Raw genomic sequence first — 19,328 nt, forward strand, 5'->3', positions numbered from 1 at the left:
CTATACTGAAAATATAAAAAAGTACTGTATTGTAGCACATACATATCAGTTGTGTTAAAATGTTTTTGACTGACCGCACGCCCGAAGAGCCTCTGCAGCAGCCCCTGTTTGGGAGGAGATGCGGGCTGACCTCTCCAGTCTAAATCTGGAGGTACCGCTCCGTCTTGTTCAAAGACGTTTAACTCCACAAAGCACTCGGTCTCAATCATCTACAACACAGACACAAATATAGTCATGAATATTACATATTACATAGATAGAAACACTTCACCTGTACATGTGTGTGTGGACATTTGGAGAGGTTTCACCTGTACATGTCTGTGTGAAATTTCTCTCACCTCGTTTTGCCAAGGGATGGACACACATCCTGTAGACACTTTATTGTAGAAAGATTCATCTTTTTCTTCGATCTCGACTCCTTTGACTGTGGAAAACTGTTCTATGTCCAGGACGTCCTTACAGTAAATGGCCTGAGGCTGTTTACAAACAACAAACAACAAATAAATCTAGTCTCTGAAATAATAGTTAAGAACAATAGCAATATATAATATAATGTAACAAACCTGGTTTGTTACATTTCGTACAGTAATGATTTAGAAACCATTAGTCCTGGTGAATTTTTAATGTCTATTTTATTCAGTCCTCCTTTTGAGACTTTAAAAAGTTTACAGTGAAAAATAAACAAACATCATTTATATAATTTATAGTTATAAGGCACTTACATCTGGTACAAATGGAGCCTCCAGCATCCCGGCCTCAAGCCGTTTGAAGTTTATAGGTTTAAAAATGGGGTGACCTTTGACCTCTGAGGCCCCGCCTCCAAGACAGCCAAGGCGTTTTGAGGGGTCTTTGGCCAAGAGCTGAAGGGAAAGAGGACAAAAAAATCATTATGGGCCAATATCAAGCTTCAAACCAATGTCTTTGAGACAGAGTTTATAGAGAAATAGAAGATATTTGATTCATATTCAGTGGATGTTTGCAGATACTAAAAACAATAGAGAAGTAGATAGACTATGACACATCTGTCTGCACATAACATACTTAGATCACCGTGTTCCTTTTTATTGTTTTGCTATAATGGTAGGTTACACAAAAACAATGAATTAAAATGTGCAATTAGTTTGATTTAAAATTTTGACGGCGAGACTCCCCTCCCTTTGCTCTCCAGAGTCTCCACATTCAGTCACTCCCCATTCAGAGCGTCATCACAACACAATCAGTGTGCATCACACCAATGAAACTACTGTACATCGCATCAGGTTTGTGAAGTTATAGTTAACTAACTTATAGTTAAGTTTTTTATCCTGCTCTTGTATATTTATGAAAAATGTCTGTGCAGGAACATGGGTTACATAGACTGAGCTGTGTACAAGAGGCCTGGGCTTCTGACTACTTCAGTTACATAATTTACACATTTTCTTTTTTATCGTGATATAAATTTTAAACCACACAACCTTGCAGTATTCAAAAGTCCATTATAAATCTAAGCCTCTGACCTGCTTGCAGATGTTCTTGGCATCCTCTGAGAACTTGTCCGAGTACTCCTCCTCCACCTCCTTCACCAGACGCTCCACCTCTTCTCGCTTTATCTTCTTCTTTCTCTGCTGAAACGGTGACTGTCCCTCGATCATTTCAAAGAGCAGACAGCCTAGAGCCCACCAGTCAGGACTGAACGTGTACCGCTCATTGTCGACCACCTCTGGAGCTTTAGGGGGAGAGAAGGAGGGCAAGAAGGAAAGATTAGCGAGAAAAAAGAAGAGATGAGGAGAAAGAGGGGGTTTGTGGAATGTTAAATAAAAATCTTACATGATCCCTTTAAATATGTATTCAATTATACAAATCAAATACTGGATGCACTTGTGCTGTTCATTTACTGGCTCAAACATTTACATAAAAGGCACACTTACACATGTATCCCACTGTCCCCACACGGCCCTTTATTGTCTCTCCTTCAGGAATATGTACAGCCAGGCCCAGGTCTGAGATACGGATGTGTCCTGGACCAGAGAAGTCATGTAAAGTAATTAAAATACACAACCAAAAAACCCAGAGGCCAAAAAACAACCTAGCAAAAAATGTAGTAAGGATAGCATTGTAAAATTAATCAGATATTACTTTTTATTAATATTTCAGCTCCAATCAATCACAAAAATGTGATACTTAAATATAAAACATGGTCATAATACTTTCCAATAGTATTTTTGTTTACTTTTAATGCCAAATTTAAAAAATGTGAATTATATTGACACTTATGCAGTGCATTTTCATCTGGCAGTTTTACTGGAGGACAGTGAAAGTTAAAAACTGAAAGTAATTCTGAAACGTACCATGATCGTCCAGCAGAATATTCTCTGGTTTTAAATCCCTGTAAAAAGAAAAAACAGCAAATGAATGAAAGTATATCTATTTTTATTTATTAATATAAAAAATAAAAGTTTTTTTTTTCCTCCATGATTATTAATTACTGAAGGCTTTATTATCAGTTAATCAAGTTTATGGAATTTAAAATGATAACTTCATACATAACTACATAACTTCCCTTTAAACCTAGTCAAAGGATTTAAAAGGTTAATTAGTACATGTTCTCAGCAGATGCTCTCTGACCTGTAGACGATGCGCTCCTGGTGCAGGTCCTGCAGACCACAGCAGATCTCAGCAGCATAAAACACAGCTCTGTCCTCGCTGAAACCCGCCTCTCCCATGTGGTAAATGTGGAACTTTAGGTCTCCTCCGTTCATCAGCGTCAGCACCAGGCACAAAGCCTCTTTGGTCTCATAAGCATACGCCAGGCTCACCTGGAGAGAGGAGGAATCATTACAGACACAGGAAGCCTAAGGGCCTAAGGGCCTAAAATATGCTGACTAGCAGATAATAAACCTAAGTCTCCATCTATTTTTTGCTCTTCTTAAATGTCTTAATAATGGTCAATAGTCACATTTATATAGCTTTACATCAAGGAACCAATTCACAAACGCATTCATATACCACAGATGGGAAAATTTTGGGGGGAACTATTTGACATAACATCTTACTCGAGACATCAGAGCAAGCCGAGAGCAAATCTAACCGTTTGCATAGTGTTCAAGAGAGATCAACACAGATCTAATCTGACCAAAACAGAGCAGTTATAGCTCACATCAAACTTATTGGCTGTAGACCTCAAGCTCATTATTATTAATAGCACAGCCCTAGTGGCTTTAGTGATCATTTACCACAAAGCGACTGTTGACTTTCTCTAGGATTTGCTTCTCGTTCAGAGCCATAGCTTCTCCTTTTCTTTTCTTTATCCTCTTCTTCTCCAGTTTTTTACAGGCGTACATTTTACCTGTGGCCCGCACCTGACAAGCGCACACCTGGATACACACAGGAAGTGAGATCACACACAGACAGTAAATGAGGTAAACTGATAATGGTAAAAGGAAATGGCACTAACCACAACATATTGGTGTAACCACATGGCGGTTAGTCGCAATATTTACCTACTGTCAGATAATAAAGTTTTTCTCAGTTCACCAGTCAGCTCGGCCCATTCACTCAAACTGGCTTAATTTTGTTGTACCTCAGTTCTAGGATATAAACTCAGTGTGGTGAATTAGGATGCTCAAAAGCACCAAGTAAATGAGGAATTACTTTGGACCACTGCAAACCATTTAGAAAACAAGTTCTGTTTTTCATGTTGTTAGTATTATATTTAGTCCTGGTTTAGTCCTGGTTTTAGCTCTGCACCAGAAAGACAAATATATATTGTCTTTTTAAAAACTTCTTATTAAATGTTTTCCCTGATGGGTCAAAAAGGCTGTCCAAAATCAAAAGCAGATCTTGTGATTTTGCTTTGAACCTTTAGCAATAAAAATATGATAAAATAGAGTGCAGATATTTTTACGAGATATTACTGTGAATGTGTGACTTGTTCACGATGAAAACAGTACAGCTCTGTTTTGTGTGGCAGGTCAAACCAATGACTCAAATCTAATGAGGTGTTAATTTAAGTCCCTGAGATGGGAGCAGGCAAAATGTACAATTATTTTGTGTGAATGAATAATAAATAATGAATAATATGATCAGGTTCAACATTTGTGAGGCTGGGCTGGTCCTAAAAAATGTAAAGATAATCAAAAGGTAGATTTTATTAAAGTGTGTGTTGTTTAATCTTGGTTTCGGTCTGGTTATGACTTGGTTTAGACCTTTTTTTCCTGGTCTACATATTCACTTAAGGTACACTTGGTTGTGTCCTGTTCTAGTCTTATTTTAGTCCAATGTGTGATGTGTGTGACTGCTGCAACCAGAAGGCAGATGTCCTCTGTGTCCTCCCACCAGTGGCATCACAGTGAGAGGACTGAAAGAGGAGCAGTTTAACAGCAGGTTTAGGCTCGGGTTAAGGTTAACCTTTATTGTCCCCATAGGAAAATGTGTCCTCTGCATTTGACCTGTCTGTAGGGAGTGGTGGGTATAGCAGTGCCGCAAGGATCTTGAGCTAGTCTTGGTCAGGACTATTTTTGCCTTTTGTGCATGCTTTATGTTAATGGGGGAAAAAGGATTGCCCTGAGGAAAACCCACCCAGACACAAGGAGACACATGCAAACTCAACACAGAACAAACCCAGAATCTTCTTGCTGTGAGGCGAGAGGGTTAGCCACTCAAAAAAGAGTCCTGTTTACTAAATGGTTTTCTAAATGATTTAGCCTAGTTAAGTCTGGTTTGAGTCTAGTTTAGACCTATTCAGAATTGATTTAATCCTGTTTTAGGCTGGGATAGTCCTTATTTAGCCTCGCTAAAGGCATAGTTTAATTTTGAATGTGTTACCGAGGGGAATCCTGATTTACCACTAGTTCCATCCTTGTTTAAACATTGTTTAGTTCTCATTTAGGCTTAAGGGAAAAATACTAAAGACTAAAACACTGAATTGATCTCCCCTCAGTCCATGTTAAAAATGTAAAGTCACTTTTGATTCATTGTTTGAACTCATGATTTAGACCAGAGACGTTACACTAACAAGCTGCACTTCATCTCACAAGACCATCCACAAAGAAAATACTTAACACTGCCTCCGGAAAAGTACTACACAAAGGAGATTTATGTACTTTGCAAAACATTCCTTTGTAGTACAAGTACTTGGTGGTATTTCTGATACTCACCTCACCGAAGCCTCCTTTACCCAAAACTCTGTACTGTCGGAATGTATTCTTTGTCACTGGTTGTCTGAAGAAAGAAGATAAAAAATACTACTCAATAAATGGTGTAAAAAATCCAGTTATTAAATCCAGCATTATTTAATCATAGGTCGCACAGGGTCTAGACAAAATAATCTTAAAAGTTAAAATATTAGAGTGATAAACAGTGGTGCAGTAGAAGATAAAAAATACTACTCAATAAATGGTGTAAAAAATCCAGTTATTAAATCCAGCATTATTTAATCATAGATAGGTCGCACAGGGTCTAGACAAAATAATCTTAAAAGTTAAAATATTAGAGTGATAAACAGTGGTGCAGTGGGTTAAGGCCCCCACTGGATAACAGCAGATCACACTAGAGGTGGACTCTTTTTTCATTTGTGCCAAAATGGCTACCAAACCCTACACATATCACTAGAAAATACAATTGGAGAACAAAGTAAGTTCACAGCAATGGGCATGTATTGTGGTGGTGAAATCAGGGGTAGATTGGAGCAATGATGTCTTGAATGCAGGAAAATAAAGATGAATCACTCCAAATACAACTTCAAGAGGGGACGTTAAGAGGGAGAAACAATTATAACATGACTAAAAGCTCTGAAAAGTCCATTTTGCACATTATGTCTCCTTTAAATAAGATACCCTGTTGGACAATTTATTATTTTGTATCGATAATACATAAAACCAACAATATGTATATTTACTAAACGTGTCCCAAACTGATGTGGCTCAGCTGCCTCACTTCTCCCCCCGGAAATGGCCTAACCTGCCTCTAACCCAGGTCTGATCCAGGACTAAAACAGGTCTAAAACAGGTCTAAGCCAGTTCTAACCTAGGACTATCCCAGGTCTAAACCAAAACTAAGACAGGTCTAACTCAGATCTAATCCAGGTCTAACTCAGGACTAACCCAGGTCTGACCCAAGTCTGACCCAAGTCTGACCCAAGTCTGACCCAAGTCTGACCCAAGTCTGACCCAAGTCTGACCCAAGTCTGACCCAAGTCTGACCCAAGTCTGACCCAAGTCTAACCCAAGTCTAACCCAAGTCTAACCCAAGTCTAACCCAGATCTAACCCAGGTCTAATTCAGGACTAACCCTGGTCTAACCCAGGTCTAACCCAGGAATAACCCAAGTCTCACGCAAGACTAAAGGAGTTATAAACAAGCTTTAATTCAGGACTAACCCTGAACTAATCCAGGACTAAAGCAGCTCTAATGCAGATCTGACCCAGTACTAAAGCAGATCTAATGCAGCTTTGACCTATAACTTTGCGTAGTGGCATCACCTCCTTTTCTCCATGGTGATAAACAAGTTTAGTGGTATACTGTAGAACATTCTAGACAATGGAATAACATCTCTAGATGTTAGAGAGAGATAATGGGCAGATCCTCCACCAGAAAAGTTTCATAGAGCACATTGAGCAGATTTGTGGGGAAACCAGGCAAACATTTCATTCTGTGTTACTTTAGTGCACCACTCATCACTGCAAGATTGTTTCTGATTTCCTGAAACTTTTTGGCAGGAAATTCTCTTAGATATGGTCTTTTCTTTTTCTCCTGGTAAAGTGAAGGAAAATGGGTCAGACTTCTGTGCTCATATTTAAGGTCAAATCATACATAATAAACCAGTACAGCAACCCCCAGGCAAAACGCTGCATACATAAATAAATAAACACATCAACTAGGACTAAAGCAGCTCCCAGAGGGACAATCTAAGACCAGAGATACGCAGGCCCAAGGAGCACAAGTGGAGTAAAAAAATGTATTTAAAATCTATACTGAACTCGAAGTTCATCCTCAGATCAGACAGTTGAGGACCCACCTCTCAAGCCACTTCCACTGCAGGAAGCGGTTGAAGAACATGCTGTCGAGGTAGTCTGCGAATGGGGCCATGGCCAGGAAGTCGTGGATCAGTCTGAAAGAAACAAAACATACAGCAATGTGAGATTTAAAAACAAGATTTTTTTATCCCTTTTAGCTATCTGTGCTTTGTTTTACCACAATCTGATGACCAAGAGCTGACTTAGCCTGAGCTACATAACATGAGCTGATTTGAGCTGTTAAACCAGTCCCCTGCAAATAAAATTACTGTCACACGCTAGCTAGCATTAGCCAACTTTTTTTTTTCAGTTAATCTCTATGGCAAAAATCAAAGACTTAAATGGGACCATGAATGTCAGAGATGAATAGTTTCAGTTTTTTCAGCTGAATGTTTGACTTTGTAAGACTAGTCAGGAGTCACTTACTACAGGAATCTGTTCTATTAGACAATAGGTCTAAAGACTGAAATATGAACTAAAACTAACAGACTACTACAGTACAATATACAGAGCAGGTTGTTGTTTGTTGTTTGTGGAGGTTATGGTACTTCAAAAACTGCAGCCTTTGCTATTTGCATCCATTTAAAATGCAATTTTGATTTGATTGTGATTTATCTTGCAGCCCTATCAGACAATGTGGATACAAATACAAGGACATTTTGTTTTGCAGCCTGAACAGGTAAAGCATTCAGTCACACCTTAAGTATGTCTGTTAGCACAGCACTGTTTCTGTTTTTTCTGGGTTTTGGTGTTACATAAATCTGTCGTAATGAAATGAAACATTCAACAACAGTGAATCACATGATTTCACTTTCCTCATTCTTGTGGCCTTTAAGTCCCGGTCCCTGATTTTAATTTATTCTTGTCAAGATAAATGCTCTTAACATTATGCATCATAGTAAAAATAGTTAAGTAAGGATTAAATTGAGGCTGTAATATATAATCTATGAATTTTGAAAAGCATTTTGGTCCATTGAGGCACATTGTTCACTAAGAATCATGGGAAACCAACTGCCTGACACTATCCCAGACACGTGATTCTCTGTTGTGGTGCATTTTCAAGAGTGACAAAAGAGTGAATAGTAGCAGAGATTAGAGAACTATAAGGAAACACCCGTATGACACTATCCCAGACGGTTGTTTCTGTGTCATGGTGCAATATCACTGTGGCAAAAAGCACTATGTGGGCTGGGCTAAAATTTCCAAAACATCTTTTTGACTCATGGTTCAAAATCAGCTACAGGCTCTTTAAAGACTTCAGAAGCTAAAATCAAGAAACTGTCTCGACATGTACAGAGGAGGGAGTGTGAAGTCATTTTTTGGCATCTTCTTGACCTAGTGGTTTGTGCTCTATAGAAACACATTGTAATCTGTCTCTGCTCTTTCATATTTAAATATCTGTATCTTGAAATTCTCTGCTAAAGTAAGATCAGATTATTTCAACCTTTCGTTCTCTAAACATAGATTCAGTCTATTATTTGAATTGGTATGTTTCGTTTTTTCCCATCAAATTTAAAGTACAGAGAACTAATGCAAATGAATGGAACGTCCCTTTATGGTTGTTGTATTTTATAACAAACGAACAATAATCTATATATATTATAAAAATGCAATGCAACCCCCCTAATTAAAAACAGATATGTGAATCATTTTAGATTAAACAGCAATACAATTAAAATAAAATAAACACAAAAATAAAAATAAGTAATTCTTCCTTCTAGTTTTGTGAGATACTGGGACCTCAACCAAGACATTTGCATACAGTTGTAGTAGTAGCAGCAGTTTAGTAGCACTAGTAGTAGCAGTAGTAAGAGTAGCAGCGTCAGCAGCAGTAGCAGTAGTTGTTGTAGAGGCAGCAGTGGCAGCAGTAGTAGTAGCAGCAGCAGCAGTAGTTGTTGTAGAGGCAGCAGTGGCAGCAGTTGTAGTAGCAGTAGTAATAGCAGTAGCAGCAGCAGCAGTAGTAGTAGTGCCAGAGCTTAAATGTGGACAAAGATTGTGTGTGTGTGTCTACGTAATAAGAGGGAGGTCTCACTTGGTGCAGTCTTTGAACAGTTCTTTGGAGGCGTTTTCCTGAAGTCGCTCTGAGCACTGGACCATCATGGACCCCTCCAGCTCTGAGACATACTCTTCAGACTGAAACACACAAATGAAGGCTTCCATTGTAAACCAGGACTAAAACAGGTCTTACAAAGTACTGACCTAGGTTGAAGTCATAGGTCAGAAACAGGAATAAACCAGGTCTAAACCAGAAATAAACTAGGACTATACCAGAACTTAAACTAGAATTATCAAAAGGTATCAAAAATAAGATACTAATCGATATTAAACTAGACAACACTCACAACAATGACTGAAACTACCAGTAGGTCTGGCCTAGAACTAAACTAGGGCCCTTAAAAAGTACAAAAAATTGTTTAAGCCATGTCTAGGACTTAAACCAAGGCTAAACCAGGCCTAACCTAAGATAAAGCAATGTCTAATGCAGTGAACTAAGATTAAACCTTTCAAATGAAGTAGTTTTACTACCACATTTTATAAACAAATCAAGTTCTACTAAAAGAGTGCTTTCACTTATCCAATTAAAAAAACAAAAAAACAAAACATGCTCAAATACTAAAACTAGATTCAAAACTTTTATAGAGGCTTACAAGATGGACATATTTAGAAAAAAATGTGCACACAGCTTGGTATATTCTAGTGATCATTTTATTGAGGCACAGAAAAAAGCATGAATTTTGTAGACAGCCCAGACTAATGGTTGTTATTTGTATATTCACTAATATTTGCTGGATTTGTGGTGCTTGATGAAATAAAACTTCATAATAAAATTTCATGATCAAACTGTTGTGTCCTTTTTTGGTGCATTAATGCCTAGCATAACATTAGAAATGTTTACTATGTGGTAGTTAGCATTTACCCTAGTTTTATTCCTATGTCAATAAACTACACATAACAGCGCCATATGTGCAAGTGTTTTCTTAAGTTACTTAAGAAGTTACTCGCATGTGGTCGAGTAGTTTTCAGTTATCAAAACAGCCCTTGTTTTTCCATAGTTTGTGATGTATGCAGGCTAACGCTAAATGTCCCATTGAAAATGCACTAGAGCTAACGTCTGAAGTCAACCTGAATGCAATCGTTCTGTTTACAAATATTGGAAGGTTTTATAAGACCAGGCAATATTAAAGAAGCTGCTATTTCCTTGTGTTACTGTAATTATGTAAATAAAGAAATGCTTAAAAAATAATCATTCATGTCAAATCATACCAAAACCTGTATTAAGTCCTGTCAGAATAAATAAAAAAATAATACCATATGGCAAACTAAAGGAAAGATGAAATCCACAGCGTATAAAGAAAAACAATGAGTACACATAAGTGGTAGAGGAGGTCTGGAGACAGCAGATCATGTTGAGACGTGTTCAGTGACACTCAAAGGGTAAATAAGAATTAGACTGCCTGAGGGTAAAGGAGCAAACCACACAGTTCCCACACCTGCTAGAGGTTCTGTTAAACTTGATTTTTGAGGTTTAAAGTTGTTTCCTCATCAAATCCATACCTGGAGTTGCGTTTTTGGTTTGTGTGGCAACGTGTGTTGCAATTTTAAACATTTTTTTGTCTGTCTCCCTCTCCTGAGCTCAGTCAGCCGCATTTTATGATGTCATAGAGTGATAATCCAGGAAAGGTTACAAAGGCTTGCTTTGTAAATTTTCTGGAGGATGGTCCACTTTGTCTATGTCCATGGAGACAAGCAGGTGACACCCACAGGGCCGGTTACAGTTTAGATCTGTGGTGAGGTAAGCTCCACTTACAGCAAGGTAGTTATGTATTTATTTTTGCAGTAAAAACACTTGTAACTGAATAAATGCAGGATTGATATGGTTTAATGCCATACCATGGAAAATTCTAGGCAGTAACAAGCTGGTGACCTCCACCCTAAAAATTACATAGTGCACCCTTAAATTCCACATACCGTGAGAGATTGACCAATATAGGTTTTTCACATTTTTTAGAATCCGGAAAATCCTCATGCATGAGGCCCAGTGTTTTGAGCCTGCTTCACTCCTCAGTGCACCAACCGCCTCTACTGTGACATGTGCCCGAATAATAAAACACAAATGCCCCCTAGTGTTTGTTTTGATATTGTTTCAGTTTCACCTTTGGGTTGAGGAATTTCTGAATGAGCTCCTCTCCACATTCTTTCCTCTTCTCGTCTGGAGTCACTTCATAATCTAGCTGAAAACAAGACCAGAAAAGAAACACAGCATTAAAAAACGACACACTCACTACTAAACAGCTTGAAGTAAGTCCAAATCTAGGATGAAAACCACAACAACCAGGATTAAAAACACACACAAAAAAACTAACTTTGTAAATGAGGAGGGAGGGAGAGAGGGAGAGTAGAGGAGACAGAAAGAGAGAGGAGAGAAAGATAGAAGAGGTAGAAAGAGAGGCAAGAGGGGGGTGGAAAGATAGAGGAGAGAAAGAGAGAGGTAAGACAAAGAAAGAGGGGGCATAGTGACAGACAGAGAAGACAAAGAGGGAGGACAGACAGAAGGAAGGGTAGAGAGGGATAGATAGATAAAAGGAGAGAAAGAGAAAGTCAGAGCGATAGAAGAGAGAGAGGAGAGACAGGAGGGCACAACAAAAAACAGTGAGAGAAGGGAGACAGAAGAGGAAGAAGAGGCAAGAGCTGTGTAATGGACCAGTCTGACTGGAGCCGCACTTCTATCTGTTTAACTCACTCAGCTCATCAATAACGCCAGAAATGTCAAATGGGATTTCTCAACGATTTATACTTGTCAGTACAGTACAGTGGCTGTGATGTACTGTCAAATTAAAGTAGTAGTAGTAGGGTTGAAAGTTTTGGCAAAGATATCTGATTGTGACTGTGAATTTTTATGTCAAATTGAGTTTAGAGTTCATACAATGATACACATTTAAGAGCATTTGACAGAAGACTGAAATATGAACTGCTAAACTACAACTTCTCCTTTCATAACAATAACTTGCAACTAATCTTTGCATGCAACAAGACATTAGTCACAATTCCCCATTAAGGAAACATTGTTTTCTTAAGAAACGCTCACTTCAATTGCATCAGGTAGGGCTGTGCAGTTAATATACTTAAAATCAGTAACAAAAAAAATAGCAGAATAATCAGGATTATTAACATCAAAGGCCCTGTACCCGATTTCTTTCCATGTATGTGAGCAAAATTGGTCGTGTCCAATAAGGAAGTGTGTGTTAGCATGCCACTTGTTGTTAGCTTTACAAGGATGTCAAAACTCCGCTCTGGTCTGTGTCTGTGAAGCGCTTATAAAGTAAAATAATTGTGGTAAATAATTAGAATAATGATAATGAGGAGTAACTTTGGACTGTTTTAAATGAACTAAGTAATGAATTAAGAAGTGTACTGTTAGCATGCTAGTTGTTCTTATCATTACTGGCCTCTGAAAGCTGAGAAAAGGCCCTGAACCCTATTTTTTTCTATGTATTGAGCAAAATTGGTCTTGCCCCAGTACAGATATAATGAAATGTTGCTCTTTATAGTTGCTGGTTGACATGCTCCGGCCAAAGTCTTGCTCCTGTCTGCTCCTGTCTGCTCCTGTCGGCTCCTCTCTGCTCCTCTCTGCTCCTGTCTGCTCCTGTCTGCTCCTGTCTGCTCCTGTCTGCTCTTCCAAACGGCCCTGTCTCACCTGTGTGTTATTCGTTTATGGTTTGCTTCAGACTTGGGAGAAGCAGATCAGATGTGGATGTAACATGACCCAAAGGAAGTGGACTTACTAAGTGTTTAATCAAATCTCCTCTGCTCCATCTGATCCTCTCCTCTACATCCTCTGCTCCATCTGACCCTCTCCTCTGCATCCTCCTCCACCTGATCTTCTCCTTTGCGTCCACTGCGCCATCTGACCTGCTCCTCTACTCCATCTGACCCTCTCGTCTGCATTCTCTGCTCCATCTCTACTCCATTTGACCCTCTCCTCTGCATTCTCTACTCCATCTGACCTTCTCCCCTGCATCCACTGCTCCATCTGACCCTCTCCTCTGCTCCACCTTCTCTGCATCTGTAAGTTCAATTAACATAACTTATAGAAAGATATGTATTTGTGTTTAATTCTTATTCATAGACAAATATTTGAGCAGAAGATAAAGACGTTTTGAGTGGTTCTTCTCACCACGGCATCGAGGAACTTGACACATCTCTTGAGCTCCGGGCGAGTCTCACAGAACTGTCTGAAGAGGAGGCGCCCGATTGGCTGTTTCTCACACAGGCTGCTATAATCCTTCTCTGAAAACAAAGACAAAAAAATAGCATCAAATAAAGTCAGAAATCAGTCAAAAGTTTGGACACCTTGTTTATTTTATTTTTTTCCTTTTGTTTACTTGTTTTTTTTTTTAAGCTGCGGGCAGTGAGCCAAAGACAAATTTCCCTTTGGGACAATAAAGTTTATCTTATCTTACTACTTTCTACATTTTATATACTTTCTGGAAGAATCAAATATTTGAAACAATATGTTAACTATCTAACAAAGAGAAAAAGTTAAATGACAAAAAATAAATTAATCATTTTTTTTTTACATTTTCTATTCAAATCCTCAAATTAGCCACCCTTTGCTTTATTAACAGCACTGCAAACCAGTCACCTGAAATGGTTCTCATAGTGAAATAAAAAGCAAAGCAATGGGTAAATGCTATTTGGAGGACTCTAAAATATAAAACATGTTTTAAGTTATTTTACATCCATTTTACATTTAATCCAAATATATTGACTAAAAAAGGTCAGACCATTAATTATTAAGTTGTTTTATGTCTGTTCATTTCCATATGCATGTTATTAAATAAACAAATGCTGTTCAGAATTGCTCATTTGCCTGCCACAATCTTTATGACTTGCAGTCCATTTTAGTAACTTTTACTCAACCCTCATCTGAAGTCAGAAAACTTCCATCTAGGGCTGCTTGATATTATTTAAAGGACCTGTACCCAATTTTTGTTCCATACATTTGTTTTGCCAAAGTATAAATATATTCTACAAGCAACTCTTGAGGTCAAAAAACATTTTATTGAGCAATAGTTCATAAGTGTATGTTAGCACGCTAGTTGCTGTAGCATTGAACAGTGTTAGGTACGGCGCTACAGAGGAGTTAGACAGATTCAAATACCTACTTCCTCCTGCCGCGCTGTGTAAATCAGGTACCCCAGCTTTGAGAATTAATATTAATGATTTTGTGGAGTTTGTGTGTTCTTCCTGTGTCTGGATGGTTTGTTTCCCATCAACTTCTGACCAAGATCCTGGCTCAAGATCTGGAAATGGGTCCCCCAGCATATAGTCATAGTATAGTTTTTTCATGTATTCTTCGTCCAGTACAGATGTATAGTTGTGCTTAGGCTCGAAATGAGACCACTGTGTGCCAAAGTGTTTTACTGTCTACAAACCAGGAAGTGTTAGCTTGCTAGTTGTTGTTAGCCTTACTGTGATGGCTTTGGCCTCTGAAAGTTGCAAAAAGAGCTTAAAGTTATCACTGTGAATAATTAGGATGCTTGGAATCTTTTAGGAAAGTGAGGCATTGTTAGGACTGGAATTTGGATTGCTGCCTTTAAATGAGTTCGTTCAGTTTTTCACATTTTCAGGTACAACATCTTTAAACCATATCAAAATTAAATCAATTTATACCGTGAATTTGAGAGATCCTGTGATAAATTAAGTTAATGAATTAATTTTTATGAAGTTATACAATTCTCTCATTCAAAGCATTTTCTTGTGATACATAAATGAATAAACAAGGTTCTTATCATTTGCTAGCTTGATTGTTGAAAGGTTAAATATAACAAGAGTGAAATAAAAGTTTTATTTCAGTCGCTGCTGCGTCTGTGACGAAGAAATGGAGGTATCCATTTGCATCTGATGCAAAGTCAGAGAGGACCAACACGCACAAACAAATAGTACTTAAAGACACGTGGAGCAGAGAGGCAGGAGGGAGAAGAGAGAGAGAAGAGTGAGAGAAAGCAAAATGGTGGAGAGAAGAAAGGAAAAACTAAATAAGGGTAGGGTAACTTACACAGTACACACTGTACTTTAGGCCTGTAGTCGACTAAATCAATTCTTGGTCAACTAAAGCCATATCCTGCCTATTGATTAGTGAACTAAAAAGGGGGCGTGGCGAAAGCGCTTAAAACTATTACGCATCTCTATGTATCCGACCCAAACTGCACTCACAAGACTACGGCTGCACAGGAGTTCATGTAACTACTGTATTTATACATAAAAAGTACTAGGAAACAATGTATAGTTGTACTGTATATAAAGACAGATTCAACTTTTTAATTTACACTAAATGTTTTAATTTACACAAATATACAAAACTCACTCACTCATTAGTATCTCCTTTCTGCTGTTGTCATATGAATTATTATAATCTAAACTGAAAAAAGACAAAAGGCCTATAGCCCGACTGTGCTTTACATTAAAACAGCACACAAGACTTTATAAAAACAGTTAAAGATACATGAATGCAAAATGTACTATTTGAATACAAAATGTACTATTATGAAAAAGCAACAGAAGCACTCCAGGAGAATGGGATGAAAGAATGTTTTAATATGTTGTACCTACAGGGCACAAGGAAAGAAAGAGAAGTGAGACAAAGGGTAGAAGATGAGGGGGTAGAAAGAGAGGGATAAAAGAAAGGTAGAGAGAAGAGAGACTAAGGAGAGAGAGGGAAGAAAAGAGAGAAGGAAGAAAGGTAGGGAGTAGAGAGGAAAAGTGACAAAGAAGAGACAGAGGAATGGTGTGAGAGGAATAAAAGAAAGGTAGAGAGCACAGCGGAAACACTGAAGAGTGATGAAGAGAGAGATAAAGAGTAAGGGAGAGAGAGAGAGAGAGAAAGAGAGAGAAGAGAAAGAGACAGCGAGAGAGAGGAGAGAGAGAAAAACAGAGAGAGAGAGAGAAAGAAAGAGAGAGAGAAATAGACCAGGAGGAGAACACAGAGAGAGACAGAGAGAGTGAGTAGTAAGCAATATTTAATCAGTCAGCACTATCTCTCCTGTGCACATGTCCCGACATCTCAATGTGGAAACCTTATCTCCTAAACATCTCACATGAGTTGTCCAAATTATGACCTCATACCAGGCCAACCTGTTCACCCAGCAGATAATCTTGTCTGTTCTAAAAATATCAACAACAGCTAATTTTTATCATTCTGCAACCCATGACACCAATTCTATTTTGTATTACAACATGCTGAGATCTGTAGACAAAGATAACCCTTATTATTCAGCTAATCATTTTATTTATATTATAAAGATTTCTATGGCACGACAGCAGAAAGGAGAAGTGAGTGAGTGTGTGAGAAGTTTAATTTGTCTACATAAATACATTGTTTCCTGGTACTTTTCTCTGCATGAATAGTTGTTTTTGCAGGAAGTCGCATGCAGGTGTAGTCTCGTCAGTGCAGTTTAGGTCAGATAAAGAGATAAGTAATAGTTTTGTGACCTTATGCCACACCCATTTTTTGGTCAGACAACCGATCGGCAGGACATGCCTTCAGATAACCAATAATTCCTTCAGTCAACTACAGTCCAAGTAATTCATAATTAACTGCCGTGCACTGCTCAGTAAAAGTCATTAAAGACTAAAGCTGACAACATGGTTGAAAGTGTTTGTCAACAGGGTTGTCCAGTTTCTCCTTTTCTATTTCCAGGAACAGCAGCCCCTTTTTGAATAATTTTTGGAAATTATTCAACTTTGAAAGCTATTGGGACATTTAAAACAAATACTTATCTGCTATTTGCCAAGAATATTCATGAGTGCAGTGTGATCCGCCAGCTACATAGTATTGTCCAGTGCTTCATATGCCCCATGCATTCATTCAATGAGTAATTACATCAAAGTCCTTATGTAACATGAAGGCTGCAGTGGATTAGAGTTAAACTGTCTATGTGGCCTCTGTAGAATCAGACCTCCAACTCAACCCTAAAACTGATGGATATTATAAATTCTTCATGCTTCCAGAACAGCTTTGGCCACGTCTTGGTATAGTCAGTATATTGTCCTTCAAAAACCTTAATTAGCATGACATTTGCCAATACACCAGCAGAGTGCACTACAAGTGCATCTGCATACACACTGACAAGTGAAGTAGTTTGAAGTAAAGCTGTCAATTTTAGCTTGGCAACAATTTTTTTGATGAAATTAACCTTGGCCATCAGCAAGGTCCAACCTCAGCTGAATTTGAGGAGACAGGCGAGCAGTTCATAAAAAAAGCAGTGAATGCAAGTTTAGAGCGAGTCTCCGCATCAGAATGCCTCTGATTCTGCAGTTTTTGGTCCCCTTCTCTGCTCTGTGTGTGTGTGGGTGTGCATGTGTGTGTGAGTGCGGGCCTGCAGAGGACAAGAGGCATGTGTGTCCTTGCTTGGGTCAATTTTGGGGACTTTGGAATACATACCAGCAGACTGGGGACACAAACCTCAGCTGTCCCTAAAAGTGACTTATTTAATTTTGTTGTTTACTTCCTTTGTGTGTTGTGATTTCCCCCTCGTGGTTGTGCGTGGAACAGCAGATGTCCCCAAATGGAGGCATGTATCGGGTTCATACCTGTAAGATATTTGTACCATACCAAAGTCAAAGCCCAGTTCAAACGTTTAAACATTTTAGTGTGTCATCAATCCAACTGACAGTCAGTTCTTAAATACAACCCCAATTCCAATGAAGTTGTGTAAAACTTAAAAAAAAAAAATAAACTACAATGATTTGACCCAATCATGACACTCACCTGTTTCCAATTAACCTGTTCACCTGTGGAATGTTCTAAACAGGTGTATTGTAAGCATTCCTCAGCTTTCCCATTCTTTTGTTGCCCCTGTCCCAGTTTTACTGGAACATGACATGAAATTGAAAATGAGTAAATATTTGCATAAAATCAATAAAGTTTATCAGTTTGAACATTAAATATCATGTCTTTGTAGTTTATTCTGTTCAACATCACCACGCCCCAACTTCATTGGAATTGGGGTTGTAGGTCTGCACTTCCCATTCTGGGAGTGGGCATTGTTGCATATGTCTGACTTTCAATCACAGACAATAAACTAGCAATAAATAAACACCCTCTTGTGTTTTCTTGTAGCCTATTCACATTGACTAGCATATTTATTGCTTTGAGTTGGGTAAGTTTTACTTTTCAACAATGAAGCCAAAGAGTCCAATGTTATAGGCCAGGGATTCCCAAAGTTTTCAGTTCAGGACAACTCGGGTCCCCCAAGTTATACTGTCAAAACATTTAAAAACTAGTTTAATGACATATAATGAAAATATCTTAAGGACGCCTATCGTCCACCACGATGACATCACAATAAGTCTGAAGTTTAAACCATGTATAAAATAAAAAAATTAAAAAAATCAGCAAGTGTGTGTTTGTAGAAAGAAAAAATGCAATGGCAGATGTGCATCCACTTTCCATCATCCAAATTAAAAAAGCACATTGCAAATGCTAATTCGCACTTAAAATAAAATATCTGTGTCCTCAGTCGTCCAGGCAGGTTCTATAGAAAAAGAAATTCAATTCAGTCGACTGGACAAAAGTTAACATACGCTAAGATTAAAGAAGCTAAGCTACCTTCCTTAAGAAGCTAAGCTAGCTTCTTTAACAATGTGCTTTCAAGCTAGCTTCATATTCACGACCCCATAAACTTTTCTGCATGCTCCGTTTTACAGGTTGGGGAACTTGTGTTTATTTTACTTTGATTGCATGCCCACACTAGCATACTACTTGCATGATTATACCTGAACAATGTTTATTTAATCAATTAGTATGTACAGACATGGTGCCTGGCACATCTTTGTGCCAATGTATACTAATAAGGCACACGGCCAAAATGTCTTATTTGCACTTCAGTGACTGTTCCAGATTAGTCTCTGTCCAAGTGTGTAAATGAATAGTAAGTCCCCAAAAGTCTTGAAACTAAATGCGATTAATCGCGAGTTAAGGCAGGACACTCTAGCGATTAATCACAGTAACATTTTTTATCGAATGGCCATATTTCTCCAATGAGACTCTTGTTTCACTAATCCTGTTTATGACGTCGTCTTGCTCTGAACCTCAAGCAGCGCTCTGTTTCAGTTTTCCCGATTGTAACCACCATTCATTAGATATTTAATTTTTAACTGATAATTTTTCAACTCTCTAAACTACATGAAACTACAGAATGGTATGGATCAACAGTTTATTCAAGCAGTTTTTGGCCCCTTATTTCAGGAGGTGGGACTCAAAGGAGACTCCAAATTAGCTCAACACAATCCCCCACAGATCACACAGCTTCTCTCAGTCCAGTTACATCTATAT

At 38.3% G+C, this 19,328-nt stretch overlaps 1 protein-coding gene across 1 annotated transcript in view; it reads right to left on the reverse strand.

The window, feature by feature from the left end:
* The window catches only part of grk6 (G protein-coupled receptor kinase 6), a 36,054-nt gene that overhangs the window by 2,637 nt on the left and 14,089 nt on the right, over positions 1-19,328 (reverse strand). Inside the window, exons 3-15 of the mRNA XM_033978582.2 lie at positions 13,167-13,279; positions 11,146-11,223; positions 9,024-9,124; positions 6,994-7,086; positions 5,136-5,199; positions 3,213-3,353; positions 2,605-2,795; positions 2,328-2,365; positions 1,908-1,997; positions 1,497-1,705; positions 723-860; positions 339-476; positions 75-209 (exon numbers count right to left, since the gene is read on the reverse strand). Of these exons, the coding sequence (XP_033834473.1) occupies positions 75-209; positions 339-476; positions 723-860; positions 1,497-1,705; positions 1,908-1,997; positions 2,328-2,365; positions 2,605-2,795; positions 3,213-3,353; positions 5,136-5,199; positions 6,994-7,086; positions 9,024-9,124; positions 11,146-11,223; positions 13,167-13,279 (1,529 nt within the window). The remainder of the gene's footprint in view (positions 1-74; positions 210-338; positions 477-722; positions 861-1,496; positions 1,706-1,907; positions 1,998-2,327; positions 2,366-2,604; positions 2,796-3,212; positions 3,354-5,135; positions 5,200-6,993; positions 7,087-9,023; positions 9,125-11,145; positions 11,224-13,166; positions 13,280-19,328) is intronic.

The sequence above is a fragment of the Periophthalmus magnuspinnatus genome, chromosome 14 (assembly GCF_009829125.3).
Source record: "Periophthalmus magnuspinnatus isolate fPerMag1 chromosome 14, fPerMag1.2.pri, whole genome shotgun sequence".
Lineage (NCBI taxonomy): Eukaryota > Metazoa > Chordata > Actinopteri > Gobiiformes > Gobiidae > Periophthalmus > Periophthalmus magnuspinnatus.